General features: G+C 35.2%; 1 protein-coding gene across 1 annotated transcript in view; it reads left to right on the top strand.

Annotated features, from left to right (window-relative positions):
- Window positions 1-19,152, top strand: part of PKHD1L1 (PKHD1 like 1) — a 165,880-nt gene that overhangs the window by 45,914 nt on the left and 100,814 nt on the right. Inside the window, exons 22-32 of the mRNA XM_030303954.2 lie at window positions 1,030-1,193; window positions 2,380-2,552; window positions 4,511-4,658; window positions 5,162-5,316; window positions 7,157-7,279; window positions 8,205-8,310; window positions 11,709-11,819; window positions 13,384-13,548; window positions 14,525-14,646; window positions 16,247-16,379; window positions 17,089-17,284. Coding sequence (XP_030159814.1) covers window positions 1,030-1,193; window positions 2,380-2,552; window positions 4,511-4,658; window positions 5,162-5,316; window positions 7,157-7,279; window positions 8,205-8,310; window positions 11,709-11,819; window positions 13,384-13,548; window positions 14,525-14,646; window positions 16,247-16,379; window positions 17,089-17,284 — 1,596 coding nt within the window. The remainder of the gene's footprint in view (window positions 1-1,029; window positions 1,194-2,379; window positions 2,553-4,510; window positions 4,659-5,161; window positions 5,317-7,156; window positions 7,280-8,204; window positions 8,311-11,708; window positions 11,820-13,383; window positions 13,549-14,524; window positions 14,647-16,246; window positions 16,380-17,088; window positions 17,285-19,152) is intronic.

The raw sequence follows: 19,152 nt of genomic DNA, 5'->3' as shown, positions 1-19,152 counted from the left end.
TAATAAAAAAACACTGTTATGTAGCCACAAAGACAGTGTGCTGTTCACTTAAGTTTTGATATCATTTGTAGTCTCTTTTTGTCTGATAAAGGGTCCTGTTCAGTATACTAAATTTTCTAAGTAGTAGTTTCTTAAACTTTAGCATTATATAATTAGGGTAGAATTCTACTGAGACCCTAAGTGTTTTTTTTTTCATATTTATTTAAAGAGCACTTTATCTTGCTGTAGTTCCACATATAGTTTTCTAAAAATATGTTAGTTTAAGCTAAGCTTTGAGGCACTGAGGTGGATCCCATGATGAGTTTGGGAACCATGAAGGAAATTAAAATAGTAGGTGCTCAAACAAACTAGTCAGTTAATAATTACAGCAGTAGCTGATATAAAGATTATTGTTAAATTGTGTTTAGTTATTTTGATGGCAATATTTTTCTCTTTGTTGCAAACTCTCATAGCTGAATTGCTTAACTATAACTCATAGAATTCCAATGCAGTTAATATCAAGTACAAAATCTGAATCTAAATTACACATTTAAGGGGTAATGTGCTTCACGTAAATCACTTACCACTTTTGTCTCATATCAGGAGACAGTGCAACTCTAGGGAGCTCTTTTGGGAGTAATAACAAGTTCCAGTTTTGCTTCTTGGTATTGAACTGAATTTACTGTTCTATCCTTGACATTTTTTACTAAAATAGTTTACTTTATTCTTGTGTCTTGTTTTTATTTATATGCTTGCTCTACACCAAGGCACATACTCCTTAATTTCCTTACCTATCGCTACAGAATATTTCACCTTCCTGTGGCTATTTGCCAAGGCTACAAATAAAAGAAAACCTATATTTACAGTATACAACATTAAGTCTATTACTACCAGTTCAAATTTCTGTCTGCTGTTTCTTGTTATGGCTGCACCTCTGTGCTAATAAAGTGCGTTTAATGGTCTTCTTGTGGGAAAAAAACCACTTTTCCTCTTTAAGAATTTAGTGCTTTTTTATAGTGTATTGGTTTACATTAATTAACCATATTTCAGCTGGACCTACACTTGCATAGACCTTCTGGACCTCATACAAGCCAAATACACTGGGACAAATTTTTCTCTTCAGAGGATTGGTTTACAGAAGGCATCAGAATCACAGGTTTTCTATGTAGACACAGTATACATTGGACAGACATCTACAGTGTCCGCGTGGGATGGTATGTTGTATCATTTCATATCGATTCAAAACCTCTAAATCTATCTTGTAGAAAAATCTTACCATGGGAATTATTGTTTACTTTACATAGAAACATTAATCTCTAAATATTTGAGTCATTCTTTTATCTGAATATTATTATTTAAATAATATTATTTTTTATTCTAAGGATAAATGTACTCTTAATGAAAACTCTGTCATTGTGGCAAGAATTAGTCTTTCTAGTCCTGGATTCTGTTTATATATATATATAAACTGTGACAAATATTTTCATTTTGCTTTGTTTGATTTTTGAGAAACTCATCACAAAGATATGTGTTCCTAAAAGGCAGCTATTGACATTGGCATCTGTTTGGTAGGATTAAACTGAATATTTTCATGGACATCATGGTGATAATTAATAATACTATAAATGAAAAATTTATTTCTGGTAGTCTAAGCATTGTTTTATAGTCATGTCAGTAGACTCCTACATATGAGCTGTGATAATAAAATAATTACAATTAAACTGTGATCTTTAAAAAAATCAACCTAATTCTAAACAGTCACCTTTAACAGTGACTAGTCACATTTTTCAGAGAAATTTTAAAATCCTTTCCTTTGGAACTACTTTCAAGTGCAAGGTCAAAAGTCAACTGGTTAAAATTAAATGTACTACTTTAGAGTCACTTCTTTTGAATCTGCTCTCAGCAGAATTTACATTCTAATTAGTGGAGCACATATATAAGACAGCTCACTTGAGCTCAGATGGATGTTGTAGTTCAACAGATAGCATGTATTTAGCACCTACCATGTGCCAGGCACTGTACTAGCTACTAAAGAAATTGCTGTGGACAAGACAGCCCGAGTCCTGTCCTCATGGAGTGCACGTCTTAGCACTACATTCAGGAACCTAGGACAGAGCAGAGCTAACAGGCCCACAGAAGGCTACATGAAACCCAGGGTTTGGTGGCTTTTAAATATTTTCTTTTACCTGGTAAAGCTCATATGTTGACAGACTTTAAAGCTTTATATTCTAGAAGTAAAAGTTTGCTAAGCTCCAAAAACTACTTGTCTTAAGATCTTCTTTCTAAAATTTGATTCTAAACAGCTATTCCTATTCCATGACATGGATATTATTTGATGATTTTCTTTTTTAGCAGCAGAAGCTATGAAATTTTATTTTCCATTTATTCCATGTTCTTTAGAAATGCCAAAGAGAAGACTTCCAGCATTAGCAAATAAAGGGATATTTTTAAAGAACTTTCAGGTGAATCAGACCAAAATTAATGGATCAAGTATTACCAACCAATATTCTATCACCATGACTTCATATAATTGCAGTTCTAATATACCCATGATGGCTGTGAGCTTTGCACAGGTAAGCTCAGAATTTTGCAACTTACTGTTTTCAATTTATGGAAAATTAGCTTTGATCTAATAACCTTTTTAAAAAATTTTTACAAATGGCTGACATTCAGATGGAATATCTTTTGATAGGACAAGATAAGCATATAGCATCTGACATTCAGATGGAATATCTTTTAATAGGACAAGATAAACTTATTCTAAGCATAAATGAAGAGTTAGAGGCTTGTTAGACTTGAGCATGAAAATTCACTTTAAGCATTAAGAAAGTCTTTAAGAAATATGTCTATGGGAAAAAACAAGGGGAAACTGTCTTAAGAAACAGATTTAACTAGAATTTTCTCTGTTGACTTAAAAGGAAATGCTATGGGCTCTTTCAGTAAAAGTTTTGAACAGAAAATTTGAAATTCTGCAATATGTTCTTAAATGTTTCTGTTAGAAATACCACTTTTTGCTTGTATCAAAATTGGTACTGGGAGGAAAAAGATAGGTTTCCAGAATTCCAAAAGGACCTGAATAATTTTTGTACTGCTTGAGTTATTTATAATAAGATCAGTATTAAATACTATAAATGTAAGTATTTTAAAATGTAATGTCCTCCAAAACTATCCAAGGAATTAATATAATTTTCCACAGTGAATCAAAAACAAGTATAATAAGCTCTAGATTGGAGTTAAATAGTAATTAAATATTTTTGTGAAAGTCTCAAAGAGTGTTTTGCTTAATGATAGTCTGATTCTGTGATTAAAAATACAGGAAAACTCTTAAGTATTCCACAAAAGTTGCTTCACCCTATGCTGGTGCAATGTTGTAATCTTAGTATCTTCAGGATGAAATGTCTTGTAAATATGTTTCAGTCGTTTACTCTTAGCTGCACAACAGAATGTAGTATCAGGGATTTGTGTTGTTAAATAATCAGTGACATCAGCTCCCATTTTTCAAGATTCCTCATTAAAATTGGTAATTGTATCCTCTAGCTTTTGTTATTCAGTCAAAGTCAAATTAAGGAATATGGGACATATGTTTGTGACCTTTTTAAAAAAATTCCAGTGAAAGATACACGCAGTAATGTGCACATCTGTTAAATGTTATTTGTATTGATAAATAATCCAGTATGTGCTGTTTTGCATCTAGCTGCTTCTGTTTGATATTATGAGATTTGTGTGTTGCATGTAGCTGTAGTTCATTCTTTGTCATTGCTTTACCGTATTCCGTGGTGTGAATATACCACAATTTAACCATCCTGTTGATGGGCTTTTGTCTTATTTCCAGTTTGGGGCTATTATGAACAAAGCTGCTGTGAACTTATGTCTTTTGGCAATTATGTTTACTCTTTTCTGTGGGCAGTGAGGCTTAAAGTTTTAAATTCCACAAGATTCACAGACAACCGTGAGGGATCTGAAGCAGAAGGATGTTATCATTTTCACTAGTACAGTCACTGTGTATGAATTTTTATAGCATGTGTTGCTTTTGTCAATTGATTGGCACTCAACGTTAGGCAGGTTTTTCTTGAGTCTGGATCAGAATCTGTGCTGATTATATACTTCGGTATATTGTTAGTTTTCTAGTCCCCATATGTTATTTCTCCAAAGAGTTTTAGTTTTTTGATAGCAAAGACTTCATCTTATGTTTCTTTGCCTCCCCACAGTGATTAGCACTGTACCTTGAATGGGATGCCTGTTCAATAAATATTTGTTCGTTGAGTGATGGAGGGTACACTCTGAATTAATGAGGTATTACTAAGGTTCCAGCTGATTGCTGCACAGATGACTGAGTTGACTTTGGCCTCATTATTGCAGCTTTGTAGGTATGGCCTGTGTTGATTTATGTGACTCTCCTTAATGTTCTGAGGAATCCTGAATACCTGAGGCTCATTTATGTCATGTCACAGGATTGTACGATGGTGAAATAGAAATCATGTTAGCTGTTGTTATGTTTAATCATTTTATCAATATTTATTTTGGAAATTAGATAATCACAAATGAGACAGAGAATGAGTCTGTTTACAGAGGAAATAATTGGCCAGGGGAGTCAAAGATTCGTATTCAGAGAATTCAAGCCGCGTCTCCACCTGTAAGTGGCAGCTTTGACATTCAAGCTTATGGACACATTCTCAAAGGTATATGACAAAAGTTCAGAACGGTTGGACAATGCCAATCTAGGCAGCCATAATAAAAATTTTGGTGTATTTCTTTCTAATATGATTTCCCTACATAATTTATATCCTTGAGATTATGTTAGTGACATAAAGCTAAATTATCCAGAACAAATTATATTTTCACTTTTTCTTTATTGCCTCACCAGATATACCAGGTTACATTCCCAAAAGTTTGTTTTTCTTCTATGTCCCCAGCTTATAGGTTCTCTATAAAGTTAATCAATAATCAAAAATAAAAGTTTTTGAGCCAGAGCTATCATCTGAGGTACGTTACTCATGTAATTTTTGCTTCCAAGAGATTCATAAATTCTTGGCCTAAATAAGACGCAAATTTCATTTTTACTATATTGGAGGAGGACAGTTGGCTTATGTATGTATGTAGCACATACTTCATGGGTTTTAAGGGTGAAATCGGTTTGTGAATTTTTGACCCCTGCTATTTGCTGTCCCTCTGTTGAATGCAGGCCTTCCCGCCACTGTGTCGGCTGCAGATTTACAGTTTGCTCTCCAGAGTGTGGAAGAAGTGGGACGAGTCTCAGTAACACGGGAGGGAACGTGTGCTGGATACTCATGGAACATCCAGTGGAGAAGCACACGTGGAAGGCAGAATCTTCTACAGGTTCCCTCCCCTGGCTTGGCTTTTGTTTGTTTGTTTGTTTGTTTGTTTGTTTTCCATGTGTTGCTGGCTTATTGCACCTTGCCTCATTTTTTTTTTAAAGAATTGGAGACTGTCTATATTTAAAAAATGCAAACTATAGACTAAACATTAAAAAAAGAGAAATTGAGGGAAGATTGTTCTAAGTTAAGTTGATTCGATGTTCTCTTTCATGGAGAATTGCTGTTGGTACTTTATTTGCTGTCCCCTCTGGAAAGAGACCAGGGATATGTGTTAGAAGACCCTTGATAGGGGCAGGAGGAGCCCAGGCAGGGCTTATAGGTTATCCTGTGTACCCCCAGGTAGTTCCTGTGGTAAGCTGTTATCTAATTACCTTTGCTTAGTTAGAGTGTGAAGGGGGTCAGAGGAGAGGAGTTGGACCCAGAGTATGTGAAGGAGAGGAATCTAGAGGAGTCTGGGGGCTCAGACTGTCAAAAACATTAAAAAGATGATGCTTTTGAGTGATAGTAAGAGTGTGAGGGAGGAAACGGTCTCTCTCGTGCACTATTGGAGAGAAAGTTGATTCGTATGATCATTTTAGGGGATTATTTAGTAGAATCTGAATATAGATACCTTCTGATTTAGCAATCTCAGCTATATAACTGTATAATACTGAAAAAATAACACAAATATGAAATGATGTAGGCACAAAAGTAGTCACTGTGATAGTATTTGTAATAGTAAAAACCTAGCAACCTGGCCCCATCAAGAGAAGAATGGTTGTTAAAATGACACAACATTAGCCTGAATACCATGAAGCCATATATAGTGTAGACCCACGTGTATTCACCCGGAAAGGTGTCCATGACAGAAGGTGGAAGAAAATACAGAAATCTACTTATGGGACCATTTTGAGAAAAGAAAAAAAAATGAGGAGAGAGGGGAAAGAGGAGACCAAAAAAAAAAAAAAAAAAAAAACACCCGTATATAAATGTAACATATGATGTACCTTACATAGACTATGGGTGTGCAGAATAGTAACATTCATAAAGATATGGAGGTAATTTAAGAAAACACATGGTCTGGAACTAGAATTAGCAGATTCTGTAGCTGAGTGGCTCTAGTGACTGGTCTTCCTCTTGGTATCTCTGCTGATGTCTGTGCATTTACCCCCTTGTCTCTTTTCTGACCAGTCCTTCCCTGCTTGCTCATCACTTCTGCTTCTTATCACCACTTTAGCACACACAGGGCCCAGTGTGGAGACTCCTGTCTCTTTGCTAGCCACTGTATATATGAGAAGGCTGGCATATTGGCAGAGGGATTTTGAAATAACCAAGTTGTATGTATTGATTTGATTTTATTAATTTTTATCATTGGCAAAAAATATAATTCCACAAATGGATGAAAAACCAGGATAATCAGGGGTGAAAAATGCTGAAGGGGAAAAGTTGACTCTCAGGTGGAAAGAGGTATAACTCATTCAACTATTCAAAAATCATTTATCAGAATGGTCACATTTAGGACAATCATAGAACATTTTGAGAAAATAAAATTTAGTAAATTGATTTTCCTTAGACATGCTTTATTCTAACAATTCAGGTTGATTTTAGTCATTCAGTTATAATGATGACTTGTAATTGATGTAATATATTATAATGCAGTCATGTTAGCCCTTTTGGGGGGGGGTAGATTATGTTCACTTTGGAAGAGGCTCCTTTTTCAAAAAATGTGACTAAAGTGTTTTTTTGAATGATTTTTTTCATCTTTGACTTTTAATCACTTTCAACCTTGCTTAATTAAAAAAAAACTAGTACAGTCATATTTATCATAGACTTTCTAGTAAAATAATTTTGTGTAAAAATAGATTAATGATTCCAATATTATTGGAGAAAAAGCTAATATGACAGTTACGAAGATAAAAGATGGTGGCTTATTCAGACGGCGCATACTTGGAGACCTACTTCGTACACCCAACCAACAGCCACAGGTATTTCTGAAACTTTTCTCATGACCTGTAACATAATTTTAAATATGTACCAAGTTTGTAATACATTAAAGACCTGTTGAAACAGCAGGAATGATGTCTTTATTTTCATCTGAATATTAACTCAATAATATTATTATGACTTTTGGGAAAATTACCTTCCTTATGATAAAAGTGTGGATTTCTAAGCTTGACCACTACCTGTTAGAATTTGAAAATATGCTTTTTAATTTAATCTTTAATTATTCTGTGAAGTAATTATTAACATTCCTACTTTAATGATGAGGAAATTAATATGTAATGAATGTAGGTGACTTTCACAAGAGCATCCTTTATTGTCCTTCATAGCACTAATCACTGCTAGGGCGTAATATGCACTTACTTCTTTTTCTTTATGCTTATTTATTTATTTTGAGAGAGAGAGAGAGAGACTGAGAAGGGAAAACACATGTATGTGTGCACAAGCACAGGAGGGGCAGAGAAAGAGGGAGAGAGAATCCCAGGCAGGCTCTGTGCTGTCAGCACAGAGCCCAATGTGGGGGCTCCATTGCACAAACCAGTAGATCATGACCTGAGCTGAAATCAAAAGTCAGACACTTAACTGACTTAGCCACCCAGGCACCTTGCATTTACTTAAAAAAAAATTTATAGTGCGACTCTCTGTCTCCCCCCCCCCCACTAGAATATAAATTGAGTGACAGCAGGGATGTTGTGTTTAATGTTGTCTTAATGCATTTTAACACTTAGAACTGTGCCTTTGCATACGAGGCACATGTGCTGAATGAATGGTCAAAGCAGAGAGTATAAATAGACTAATTTTTGAAAACAAACAAGCAAACAAACAAAACCCCATCATTTGTTTAAATCTTATGTATATTCTCCATAGCTGTGCTACCCGTTCTCTGTTTCTGTGTTTCATTATTTGAAGGTTGAAGTCTATGTCAACGGAGGTCCAGCTAAGTGTTCAGGTGACTGTGGGTTTACGTGGGATTTCATGGCGACTCCAGTAGTCCGGGCCATAAACCCATCTCAAGGTAACCTCCCGCTTTTTTAACTTGGAGTAGAGTGTGGAAGACGAGTAGCAAAAGTGTAAACTAATAATGATTTTTAAATATACTGGTTTCACCACCTCAGGCATGCAGACATTGCTACATAGTTTTAAAAAAATCTATCAGAAAGCTGTGGAAAGAGCATTAATTACTTACTTTTGAAAAACAAATCACACTTGAAGTTGGACTCTCCAGTCTACTTCCCTAGTTTCACCACGTTAGATTCGGGTCTCTAAAATTTCACTCTGATGAGGCATTTTTGTGAAATTCTGCTTGCTAGGGTATTAACAGGAATCTTTCGTCAGATGAGACCACTTTTAGGAGATTTAGTACTAAAAAGCTGGTAATGAGACAGCTGCTGTTGAGTAAAAGAAAATAATTAGTTCCTAGACTTGAGAATTAGAGGAAAACACATTGCCAAGAACTCAGTCTTGGATGACACATTGTACCATATCTTCATATTATGTAATTACTTTAAAAACGTGATTACTCTTTGTGTCTGAACTCCCCAGCACGAAAGTAAACAGCAGGGGCTAAAGATTGTAAGGAGTGGCTTTTCTTTTCAGTCAGAATGCTAAACTCAGATGGTATAATCACAGATTTAATCTTGGTAGCTAGTAGGAAAATTCATCTGCTAATTATATATCACCGAAAAAAAAAAAAAGAAAGAAAATTTAAAAAATAACTCATCTTTGTGTTGAAAGAATATGTTCTTCAGACTTCTTTACAGTAATGATATTACTTTGGGATAATCCATGTTACATGGGATCAAAACTATCAAGTATAAAAATTTGATGAACTTTAATTTCGTTGTGGTCCCTTGATATTTATATTTTTACATCTATCCTTGTATCTTATAATGAATTTCCACTTTTATATGTACTTCCTGAAAAAATCTGTTTCTTACTCAAAATAATTAACAATCTAAATTGCTTTTTTGCCATATTTTGATAAATTTTAAAATAATGAAAAGATAAGTATAAATAATGCTGTAAAAAACACCTATCTTCTCTTCACTGAAAATTAATGCAGTTAACAGTTTGTCATATTTACTTCCAATTATCAATTTAAGAAAGAAAATTTTATAGGAACAGCTAAAGTCCTCTTGAAACACAATCTCTGGTTCTAGTCCCTAAAGATCTCCCCAGAGGCAGTTACAATAATTAATTTTGTGTGTATTCTTCCATGCCATTGTTAATACCTTTTGTAAAGAACACACACACATAAGGTAATTTTAGTGTTTTTAAGCTTGTGAAAGAGATGTTAAAATGTAAACATCAGAGAAATTACGCTGTAAATATTATTTGCATCTGACTTTTGTCATTCAGCATTCCTTTTGAGAAATATATATGTTTTTATGCATAGCTAATTTGTCATTTAAAAATACTTCATGAATATACCAACTTATTTTTGTCTCTGTTGATGGACATCTAGATCGTTTACAAACTTTTGTTTTTACATATAATTGCATTGAGCTTTGTTGTACAAATCTCCTAAGGTGTACATGCTAGAACTTATTTAGGGTACATGCCCAGAGATAGAATTGCTGGATAGTAATTGAGTATGTGTGTATTCAGCTTATTAGATGGCCAAATTTCTCTCCAACATGCCTGTACTTCCAGCATATGTGAGAGCACTGTATTCCTCACATCGATGTCAATACTTAGATTATCAGCCTCCTAATTCTGGTCAATCTGATGGGTGAAAGAAATTGTCTCATCATTGTTTTAATTTGTCTTTTCTCTGATGAGTAATGCATGTAAGAATCTTCTTATTGGTTCTTGGACATTTAGAGTATTTCTTCTGCAAATTGCTTGTTAACATCCTTTATCAGATTGTCTTTTTTCTACTGACTTGTAGCTGTGTATTTTATATTATGTTTACTGATCCTCTAGCACATCTTCTCCCAGTATGTCACCTGCACGTTGTTTTAGTATCTTGTTTATGGGAACAGTCAAATCACTGATTTATTCCAGTTTATTTATCTTTTCCTTTATGGTTAACCATGACTTTTTAATGTTATTTAAGAAAACCATCTGTACATTAAAGTTAAGATGTTTGATTATGTTTTCTTTTAAAATTCAAGAGGTTGACATTTTTCATTCTTACCTATTAAAATCCATGTGGAATCCATCTTGTATGTGATGTTATATAAGTAGGGTGACTATACCACTTATCGCCCAAATCTGGACACACTTTTTTTTTATAATATGTGAACTTTATTGTCAAATTGATTTCCATTCAACACCCAGTGCTCATCCCAAAAGATGCCCTCTTCAATACCCATCACCCACACCCCGTCCCCCCACCCCCCATCAACCCTCAGTTTGTTCTCAGTTTTTAAGAGTCTCTTATGCTTTGGCTCTCCCACTCTAACCTCTTTTTCTTTTTCCTTCCCCTCCCCGTGAGTTTCTGTTAAATTTCTCAGGATCCACATAAGAGTGAAGACATATGGTATCTGTCTTTCTCTGTATGGTTTATTTCACTTAGCATAACAGTCTCCAGTTCCATCCACGTTGCTACAAAGGGCCATATTTCATTCTTTCTCATTGCCATGCAGTACTCCATTGTGTATATAAACCACAATTTCTTTATCCATTCATCAGTTGATGGACATTTAGGCTCTTTCCATAATTTGGCTATTGTTGAGAGTACTGCTATAAACATTGGGGTACAAGTGCCCCTCTGCATCAGCACTCCTGTATCCCTTGGGTAAATTCCTAACAGTCATAGGGTCGGTCAATTTTTAAGTTTTTTGAGGAACCTCCACACTGTTTTCCAGAGCGGCTGTACCAGTTTGCATTCCCACCAACAGTGCAAGAGGGTTCCCGTTTCTCCACATCCTCTCCAGCATCTATAGTTGGACACTCTTAAGAATGAATGGAAAAAACAGTTATGAGTAAAATGCTGAGACAGAAGGTGTACCTGGGAATATCTCAGCCACTTGAGGATGCATAATACCCCAGACAGAGGAAACTTATTTTATCACAAGTGGAAAGTGCCCACAAGTATTGAGCAGTTCATCTTTTTTCTCATGAATTTGTGATGGCAGTTCTGTCATACGATAAGTTATCATATAGGAATGCCTGTTTAATTTGTCATAACGATAATTTTCCTTATATCATTCCATACTTCAGACAGATATTCTGCTGCTAATCTCTGTCAACACAGATTTAAAATATGAACAAATATAGAGCAATTCAATGGGAAAAAATTTACCATTGGTAAATATGTGTCTGTTTTCTCTGCTTACTTACCAGCTTATTGTTTATAGCCTTTAGATGAAAATAGGCTTATTTGTCTCTGCAAAACATTTGACTTCATAACAACAGATTCTTTGGTTTTTTCTTTTTCATATTGTTATTTAAATTGATCATTTTCAGGATCCTTTGAAGAAAGCACAATTCTAACCATAGTAGGCTCTGGATTTTCCCCCAGTTCAGCTGTATTGGTCTCTGTTGGACCAGTGGGTTGCTCTCTTCTTTCTGTGGATGGTAGGTCCTTTGTAAAATTATTATTATTACATTTAATTGTTTTTCTCATAAGAGAAGGTAGAGTCAAAGAGCAGTATTAAAATAGTCCTTCTGTAGAGTACCTCTGGGGACATGAAATTGGCAAACTTCTCTGGATAAATGCATTATGGTTTTTTTTTTTAATTTTTTAAATGTTTATTTATTTTTGATAGAGAGACAGAGTGTGAGCAGGGGAGGAGCAGAGAGAGAGGGAGGCCGAAGCAGAATCTGAAGCAGGCTCCAGTCTCTGAGTTGTCAGCACAGAGCCCAATGTGGGGCTCAAACCCAGGAACCACAAGATCTGACCTGAGCTGAAGTTGGACGCTTAACCAACACACCCAGGCACCCCAAATGCATTATCTTTTTAATCTTTGGTTATGACCACAAACTAGTTCTTTCAGTGTTGGACAGTGTGTTTTATCCCTTAACTGTTGATTTTTGTTCTTTTTCCCTTATAAAGTGATTATATAAAAGCTTTCCTTCTTGAGGTGCCTGGGCGGCTAAGTCAGTTGAGCGTCTAACTTTTGATTTTGGCTCAGGTCACGAACCCAGGGTCGTGGGAGCCGCATGTTGGGCCCTGTGCTGAGCGTGGAGTCTGCTTAAGATTCTGTCTTTCAATCTCTCTCTCTTTCTCTCTCTCTCTCTTTTCCTCTGACCCTCCCCTACTCACTTGCACATAAGTGCACAAACTCTCTCAAATTAAAAAAAAAAAAAAAAGCTTTTTTTGGTGTGTCTCTGGGACACAAAAATATAAGAGACACCACTCTGGTATTCGATGGTGCCCATGCTTTGAGAGTGTCACATTAATAATGCAGCAAAGAGACATGGTCATCCTCCCTGACTTCGAGTCCAACAAAATCTCTATCCGTTAACATAAAATTTCAAGATTACTCACATTTTTTACTCTTGAAAAAGTGAGAGCCATGATTGTGTATTTCCCTAAATATTACCTTTCATAATTAATCCTAGGTGTTTTCCTTAATTTTAATAGGATTATATAAGCAAATGTATCTTTCATATAATTTGTTTTTAATTCAGATACTCTATGCATTCTTGAGATCTAAGTCAGTAATGCATCTGTATTACAAATGTGCATATATTGTTCTGAATGAAGTGTGAAGGATAGATTTTCATTTAGTTTTTGATCACCTTTCTTGATGAAACCTGATATTTTACTTAACATAAATCACATATTGGACCAACAATTTTAGAATTATTGATATAAATGATTTTACAGATTAGGATTTTAAAATTACTAGTATAATAATCCCCTCCCCACTTTTGGGGGGCCACAGTAGAAATCAGGAGTAAATTGTTCACTTTGCTTTTATTATTATTTCACCTACCTTTTTCTAACAGTGTCTGAGTCATAACATCAGATAGTTTGTAAAAACTTTCGCCCTATTCGTATATGAGTAGTTTTCCTCAGATATATTTTTTGGGATATAAAAATGAAGCCCACTATTTATATTTGCAAATGTAAACTTTCAGTAATTTTATCTTACAAAAACATTTGTTTTATCATGTTTTTCTTTTGTTTCACAAGAAAATGAGATCAAGTGCCGGATTCTGAATGGCAGTGCTGGACATTTCCCAGTTGCTGTGTCCATAGCCGATGTTGGACTAGCACGGAACATAGAGGGTGAGGTACTCTACTTCATTTATCAGAATCAGATCTCACACATCTGGCCTGCTTCTGGGAGCCTGGCAGGTAATAGTTAATTGTTCTAAACAAAGAAAATTGCATACATTTCCATCATTTCGTTGTACTGTTTCTAGAACAGGGTGGAGGGAGAGGAACCCAAAGCCCCCTCATATAGAACAAAGGAGACTCCCCTTTTGGAAAGCACAGTAATTAAATGGCTGACTAATTCTTTTGTTTCTTATGAAGCACAAGTCAGGGTGACTGCTTATACTTACATCTTAGGTTATTGAATTAATATCATCAATTATTACATGTTTCTATAACAAGCTCATCAATTATGTCAAGATAAGATTTATTAGTTATTATTCTGCTTACCAGCTGCTCCATTTGTAACCACAGTCTCAATGGAGCTACTTGACCCAGAAAAAGTTCCAGGAACAAATCGGAGAAAGGAAGCCTGACACAGAAGATGAAAAAAAAATAACACATTTTTCCTGTCCTGCTTCATTTCCCTTAGTTTGGGATTTTTGCCTTGGTCTTGATCCTTTTGGTGTGTTTTGTGTTTTTATTTCACTTTATTTTATTTTTATTTTGTTGGGATTATTTCTGAGTTTCCCTTTTACTTACTGATAATAAAATTTGGGATTTGGTAAGAGTCTTAGTTGACTTTAATTTCATTGAGAGTCTTAATTCACTTTCAGAACACAAAATGGTTGAACATATAAAACCAGCATAATTTCTCTTTAGGATGAAGAAGACACTATAGAAAATAGCAGGTGATAGTAATGCCCCAAAACAGATGTTGGTTTGCAAATCTGTTATTTCATTAAATCACTTAGCCTAGTTTCCTTTATGGTTCCGGACTTCAGAGCTCAGGCTGTACTATGTGGCAGTGATTACACACACCGAGCCTAGTCCTTGATCTATTTGACGACCCATCCATTGGATGATAAGAAAATTCTTGAAGGATGAGTTAGATTCTTGCCAAAGTTTCCTTTTGGTATTGTTGACCTGTTATTGTTGTTGTCATTTCCTTATGAAGGTGGTACTCTTTTGACTCTGTCTGGATTTGGTTTTAATGAAAATTCAAAGGTGTTAGTTGGAAATGAAACCTGCAATGTGATTGAAGGGGATTTGAATAAGATAACCTGCAGAACACCAAAAGTAAGACATCTGATTTTAGTTGTTTTTTTTTTTTTTTTTTCTGAAAACTAATGAATTAAGGGACATTTCAGGAGAAGTTTAAACAAGGGACATATTTACTTAGGAACTGCAGCATTATAGTAACGTTCCTTCACAATTATTTCTTCAACATCTTTCTGCTAAGATCCAAATAGAAGTATTATATCCACATTCTAGATACCTAACATTTAGAAAGACAGACATAGAAACCAATACTAAACAGTGTGTTCGATTTGAAATAATAGAAGTAGAAACAAACTGGGGGCGCCTGGGTGGCTCAGTCCGTTAAGCGTCTGACTTCGGCTTACAGTTTGTGTGCTCAAGTCCCACATCAGGCTCTGTGCTGACAGCTCAGAGCCTGGAGCCTGCTTCAGATTCTGTGTCTCCATCTCTCTGGCCCTCCCCAACTTGCACTCTGTCTGTCTCTCAAAAATGAATAAATGTCAAAAAAAATTATTTTTTAAAGAAGTAAAACAAAGTAAAAATAAAACAGAGTGAGGAGAGGCTGTCAGAAGAGTTTCACAGAAAAATAGATGGCCTATCAGAGCTTGAAGGATGAAAGAGAGTTGATCAGGTAAATCTAAGTATGAAAGAACCTTAGCACTAACAGTCTAAAAAAATTCAGAGAAGCAAATCTTTTGGTTTTTTTTTTAAGGACTATATATTTTAAATGTGTTAAAGTTTCAGTTTGTTGATAATAAATAAATACATAAATCTAATACCAAAAAAAACACCCCCATGTGAAGTTCCTTGTGGAATATTGGATCTTAGCACTAAATTGTTGTTCTTTCTCTTAAAATATAGTGTTTAAATTTAAACCAAGACTCTTGTTTGTTTATTATGTGCACAAAGATGCTGGATACGGTAATTAACATTAAAAAAATTTAGCAGACTAAGTGGGGGTATTATGTAGTTGAAATCTATAGGAAGAGTAAATTAGAGCATGTGTTGGACCGAATGATGATGAGAATCTGGAGGATAGGGTAAGTGAAAACATTGTTTAGATTTTGTGTTTCAGCTAAAGGCTGAGTGCGCATTAAGCAAATACTACGTGCTGGAAAAACTGTTTTTCCTAATTGGGAAATCTGTAGGTCCTCTATCAGTGAGAACACCAAACATTTTTCTTGAGGGTCCAAGTATTCGTCTTGGATTGTGAATCCAAGTCAGCAAAAGATATAATAATGTGATTTGTCAATGAAGAGGAATAGATTACATGAGTGTATTTTAAGAGCAAAATGTCAAAACTTTTAGTATCTTATGCTTTATTAATTTAAAAGAGTCACTTGTCCAGAGCATCCTAACTATATTGCAGAGCCCTTAGGAATCCAGTAATATAGATACATTTAAGTTGGTCATAACCTCCCTCAAAACCAGTACATCATGTACCTTTATCTAAAACATTAAAACACGTAGCCTGCATTTGACACCACAGCTTTCTAAATATCTGAAAATTGATTCTGATTCACAACTTTGAAACAAAACATCTTCAGCAGTTTATTTTGAATGGTTCTAGTTGTTTTTAGCCATCAGATTTCTTCATCTCAACATTGAATATTTTCTAATTTTTTTCTTCTTATTTCAGAGAACTGAGGGTACAGTTGATATTTCAGTTATTACCAATGGATTTCAAGCCTCAGCAAAGGATGCTTATAGTTATAACTGTTTGCAGACCCCGGTTATAACTGATTTTAGTCCAAAAGTACGAACAATACTAGGTAAGGAAAATTTTAATGAGATCAGTCATTTGACATGTGCATGAAAGATATATATGTATATGTAAGATGCATGTTTGTAAGATATATATACATACGTCATCACACATACATATACATCACATATATAAATGTAAACTATTTCTAGAAAGGTTTTTGAAGTATAGTTTCTCCTGCAATTTTTTTTATTGTTTATTTGTTTTCGAGAGAGAGAGAGGGAAATCAAGCACACATGGGGGTGGGGTAGAGAGAGGGGGATACAGAGGATCCAAAGAAGACTCTGTGCTGACAGCAAAGAGCCCAATGCAGGGCTCGAACTCAGGAACTGCAAGATCATGACCTCAGCTGAAGTCGGATACTTAACCAACCAACTGGGCCACCCAGTTCTTTCTTAAAGCAAAACCAGCCACAAGTTCTATTAGTCTATTTATTATTTCACTTTGAACATGTGTGATAAGGAGAAAAATATTAAGTTTTTTAGAAAGTACTTTGCCATCTTTTTTTTCCTCTGTGAAACAATTAGATATGAATTTTATCTCCATATGGCAGATATCAATTCTTGCACTGATTTTTCTTTTGCCTCTGCAAGCGTTAGGATTTCCTAAATCTGATGAAAGATAAGAAATGAGTTCATTTACTTAATATGCAAATTTTATGCCACATAATAAGTGGAATCTTCTTCTAAAACTTCTTTTCTCTTTTAAAATAATAGGAGAAGTTAATTTAACAGTTAAGGGTTATAACTTTGGCAATGAACTTGCACAAAACGTGGAGGTGTATGTTGGAGGAAGACCCTGCCAGATTTTTCACTGGAATTTCACAGATATTAGATGTCTTTTGCCCAAGTTGTCTCCTGGAAAACATGATATCTATGTAGAAGTCAGAAACTGGGGTTTTGCATCAACAAGGTATAGTAATGACCATAAACTCATGGGGTTGTGGGACACATGAGGCTAACAGCTTTGGGATAAGAAAAGAAGTAGCCATTCATCTTCTAATATTTGCAGTTGCTTTCTTCACCCATCTCTATCTCCTTTTGCAAAAGATTCTGAAAAATATAAAGTGCAATACGTGCTTAGTTTTGAGAACAATTCAGATTATGTTGTAGGATTCTCTGTAGAACTAGATTTGTGTATATATCACATATTTTCATTCATTCTGGAAATACTTACCGAGCAGTTAGTTACTTGTTCAGTGCTGAATTCACAGTGCAGAACAAGAGGGACATGTCCTCTGCCATTAATAATACCCACAATTTTGTTGGGGAGGCAGATTTCAAACACATTACATCAATAACTTAATTATAAGTATGAAAGAGGCTATGAATAAGAGGTTGCAGGTCTGTAAGAGCATATAGTAGAGAGCACTGACTTTTCCTGAGGGACAGGAAAGCATTCTCTAGAAGGTGACAATTAAGCCAAGAAATGGGTAGGAGCTGGCCATCTGAAGGAGAGGATGGAGAGAATCTTTCTCCAGCTTTTTCCTGTAAGTAACTTCTCACTATTTTCTTCCTGGAAGCTGTTTGTTAAAATTTTGAAGTAAAATTTCAGTGCTGGCCTAAGGAAAGTACTGGTATAGATACTTAGAAAAAGAGAAAACTAAAATTTAGGAATTAAGAAAAAAGAAGGTAAAGCTTAAGTCAGAATAGGAGGAGAGATTATCGCAGCAGAATCTTGAGGTGAAGGAATATGAACAAGAGCAACCACGAACAAACCCCAGAACTACATCCCCCCCTTTGATTAACAGGGCAGCTGGTTTGTGCTTTTGGTGTGATGGAGATAATAAATAGAATTGATAGCATACAAAGCTGGGTGTTTCACTGGCAGTTTAAGAAATACCAATCCAGGGGCACCTGGATGGCTCAGTGGGTTGAGCATCCCACTCTTGATTTCAGCTCAGGTCATGATCCCAGGGTCACAGGATTGAGCCCCGTGTTGGCCTCTGCACTGGGCATGGACCTGCTTAAGATTCTTTCTCTTGCCCTTTGCGCCTCTCCCCCCACCTCTTCCTCAAATAAAAAAATAAAAATAAAAAAATAAATAGCAATTCAGTTGCATAGAGGAAGTGAAATAAAAGTTAATACAAAGACTCATTTTACTTGTGGTGAGAGCTAGGATGTAGGAGTCTACTTCTATGTATCAGGTCAGAACAGCATGACCTCCTCGGAGACACATCGTCTGTAACAACGCAAAACAAATTTAAAACTCTCTCATTGAAATAATGGGAAGGGAGATCATGACAAGTTTCCAACATATATAGAATAATAAATTCAAATTAGTTGCATACAACTTTTATTTCTTTTTTAAAATTTTTTTATATGTTTAATTTTTGAGAGAGAGAGAGCATGAGCAGGAGAGGCGCAGAGAGAGAGGAGACAGAATATGAAGCAGGCACTGTGCTGACAGCTCAGAGCCTGACATAGGGCTCAAACCCACGAATGGTGAGATCATGACCTGAGCCAAAGTCAATGCTTAACCAATTGAGCCACTCAGGCGCCCTATTTCTTAAATGAAATGTATGGAATTTCATTTCTATATTCTTACAGATCATGAATGCTGCCTTTATGTTTTACTGTAATGAATATGTAAAATATTTTAAAGGATAGCATATATTTCTTGTGACCTCAGTTCTAATAACCATATTTATTTCACAATATTTTAAGTTCCTCCATCTGAAATTATTCTGCCATGGGATTTTCAGAAAACTAATTTTCATTGTTAGGGAAAAACTATTATTATATACATTATGATTATATATATAGTATGTTGTTACATGT

This window comes from Lynx canadensis, chromosome F2 (assembly GCF_007474595.2).
Source record: "Lynx canadensis isolate LIC74 chromosome F2, mLynCan4.pri.v2, whole genome shotgun sequence".
Lineage (NCBI taxonomy): Eukaryota > Metazoa > Chordata > Mammalia > Carnivora > Felidae > Lynx > Lynx canadensis.
This window is presented reverse-complemented; position numbering and strand designations above follow the sequence as displayed.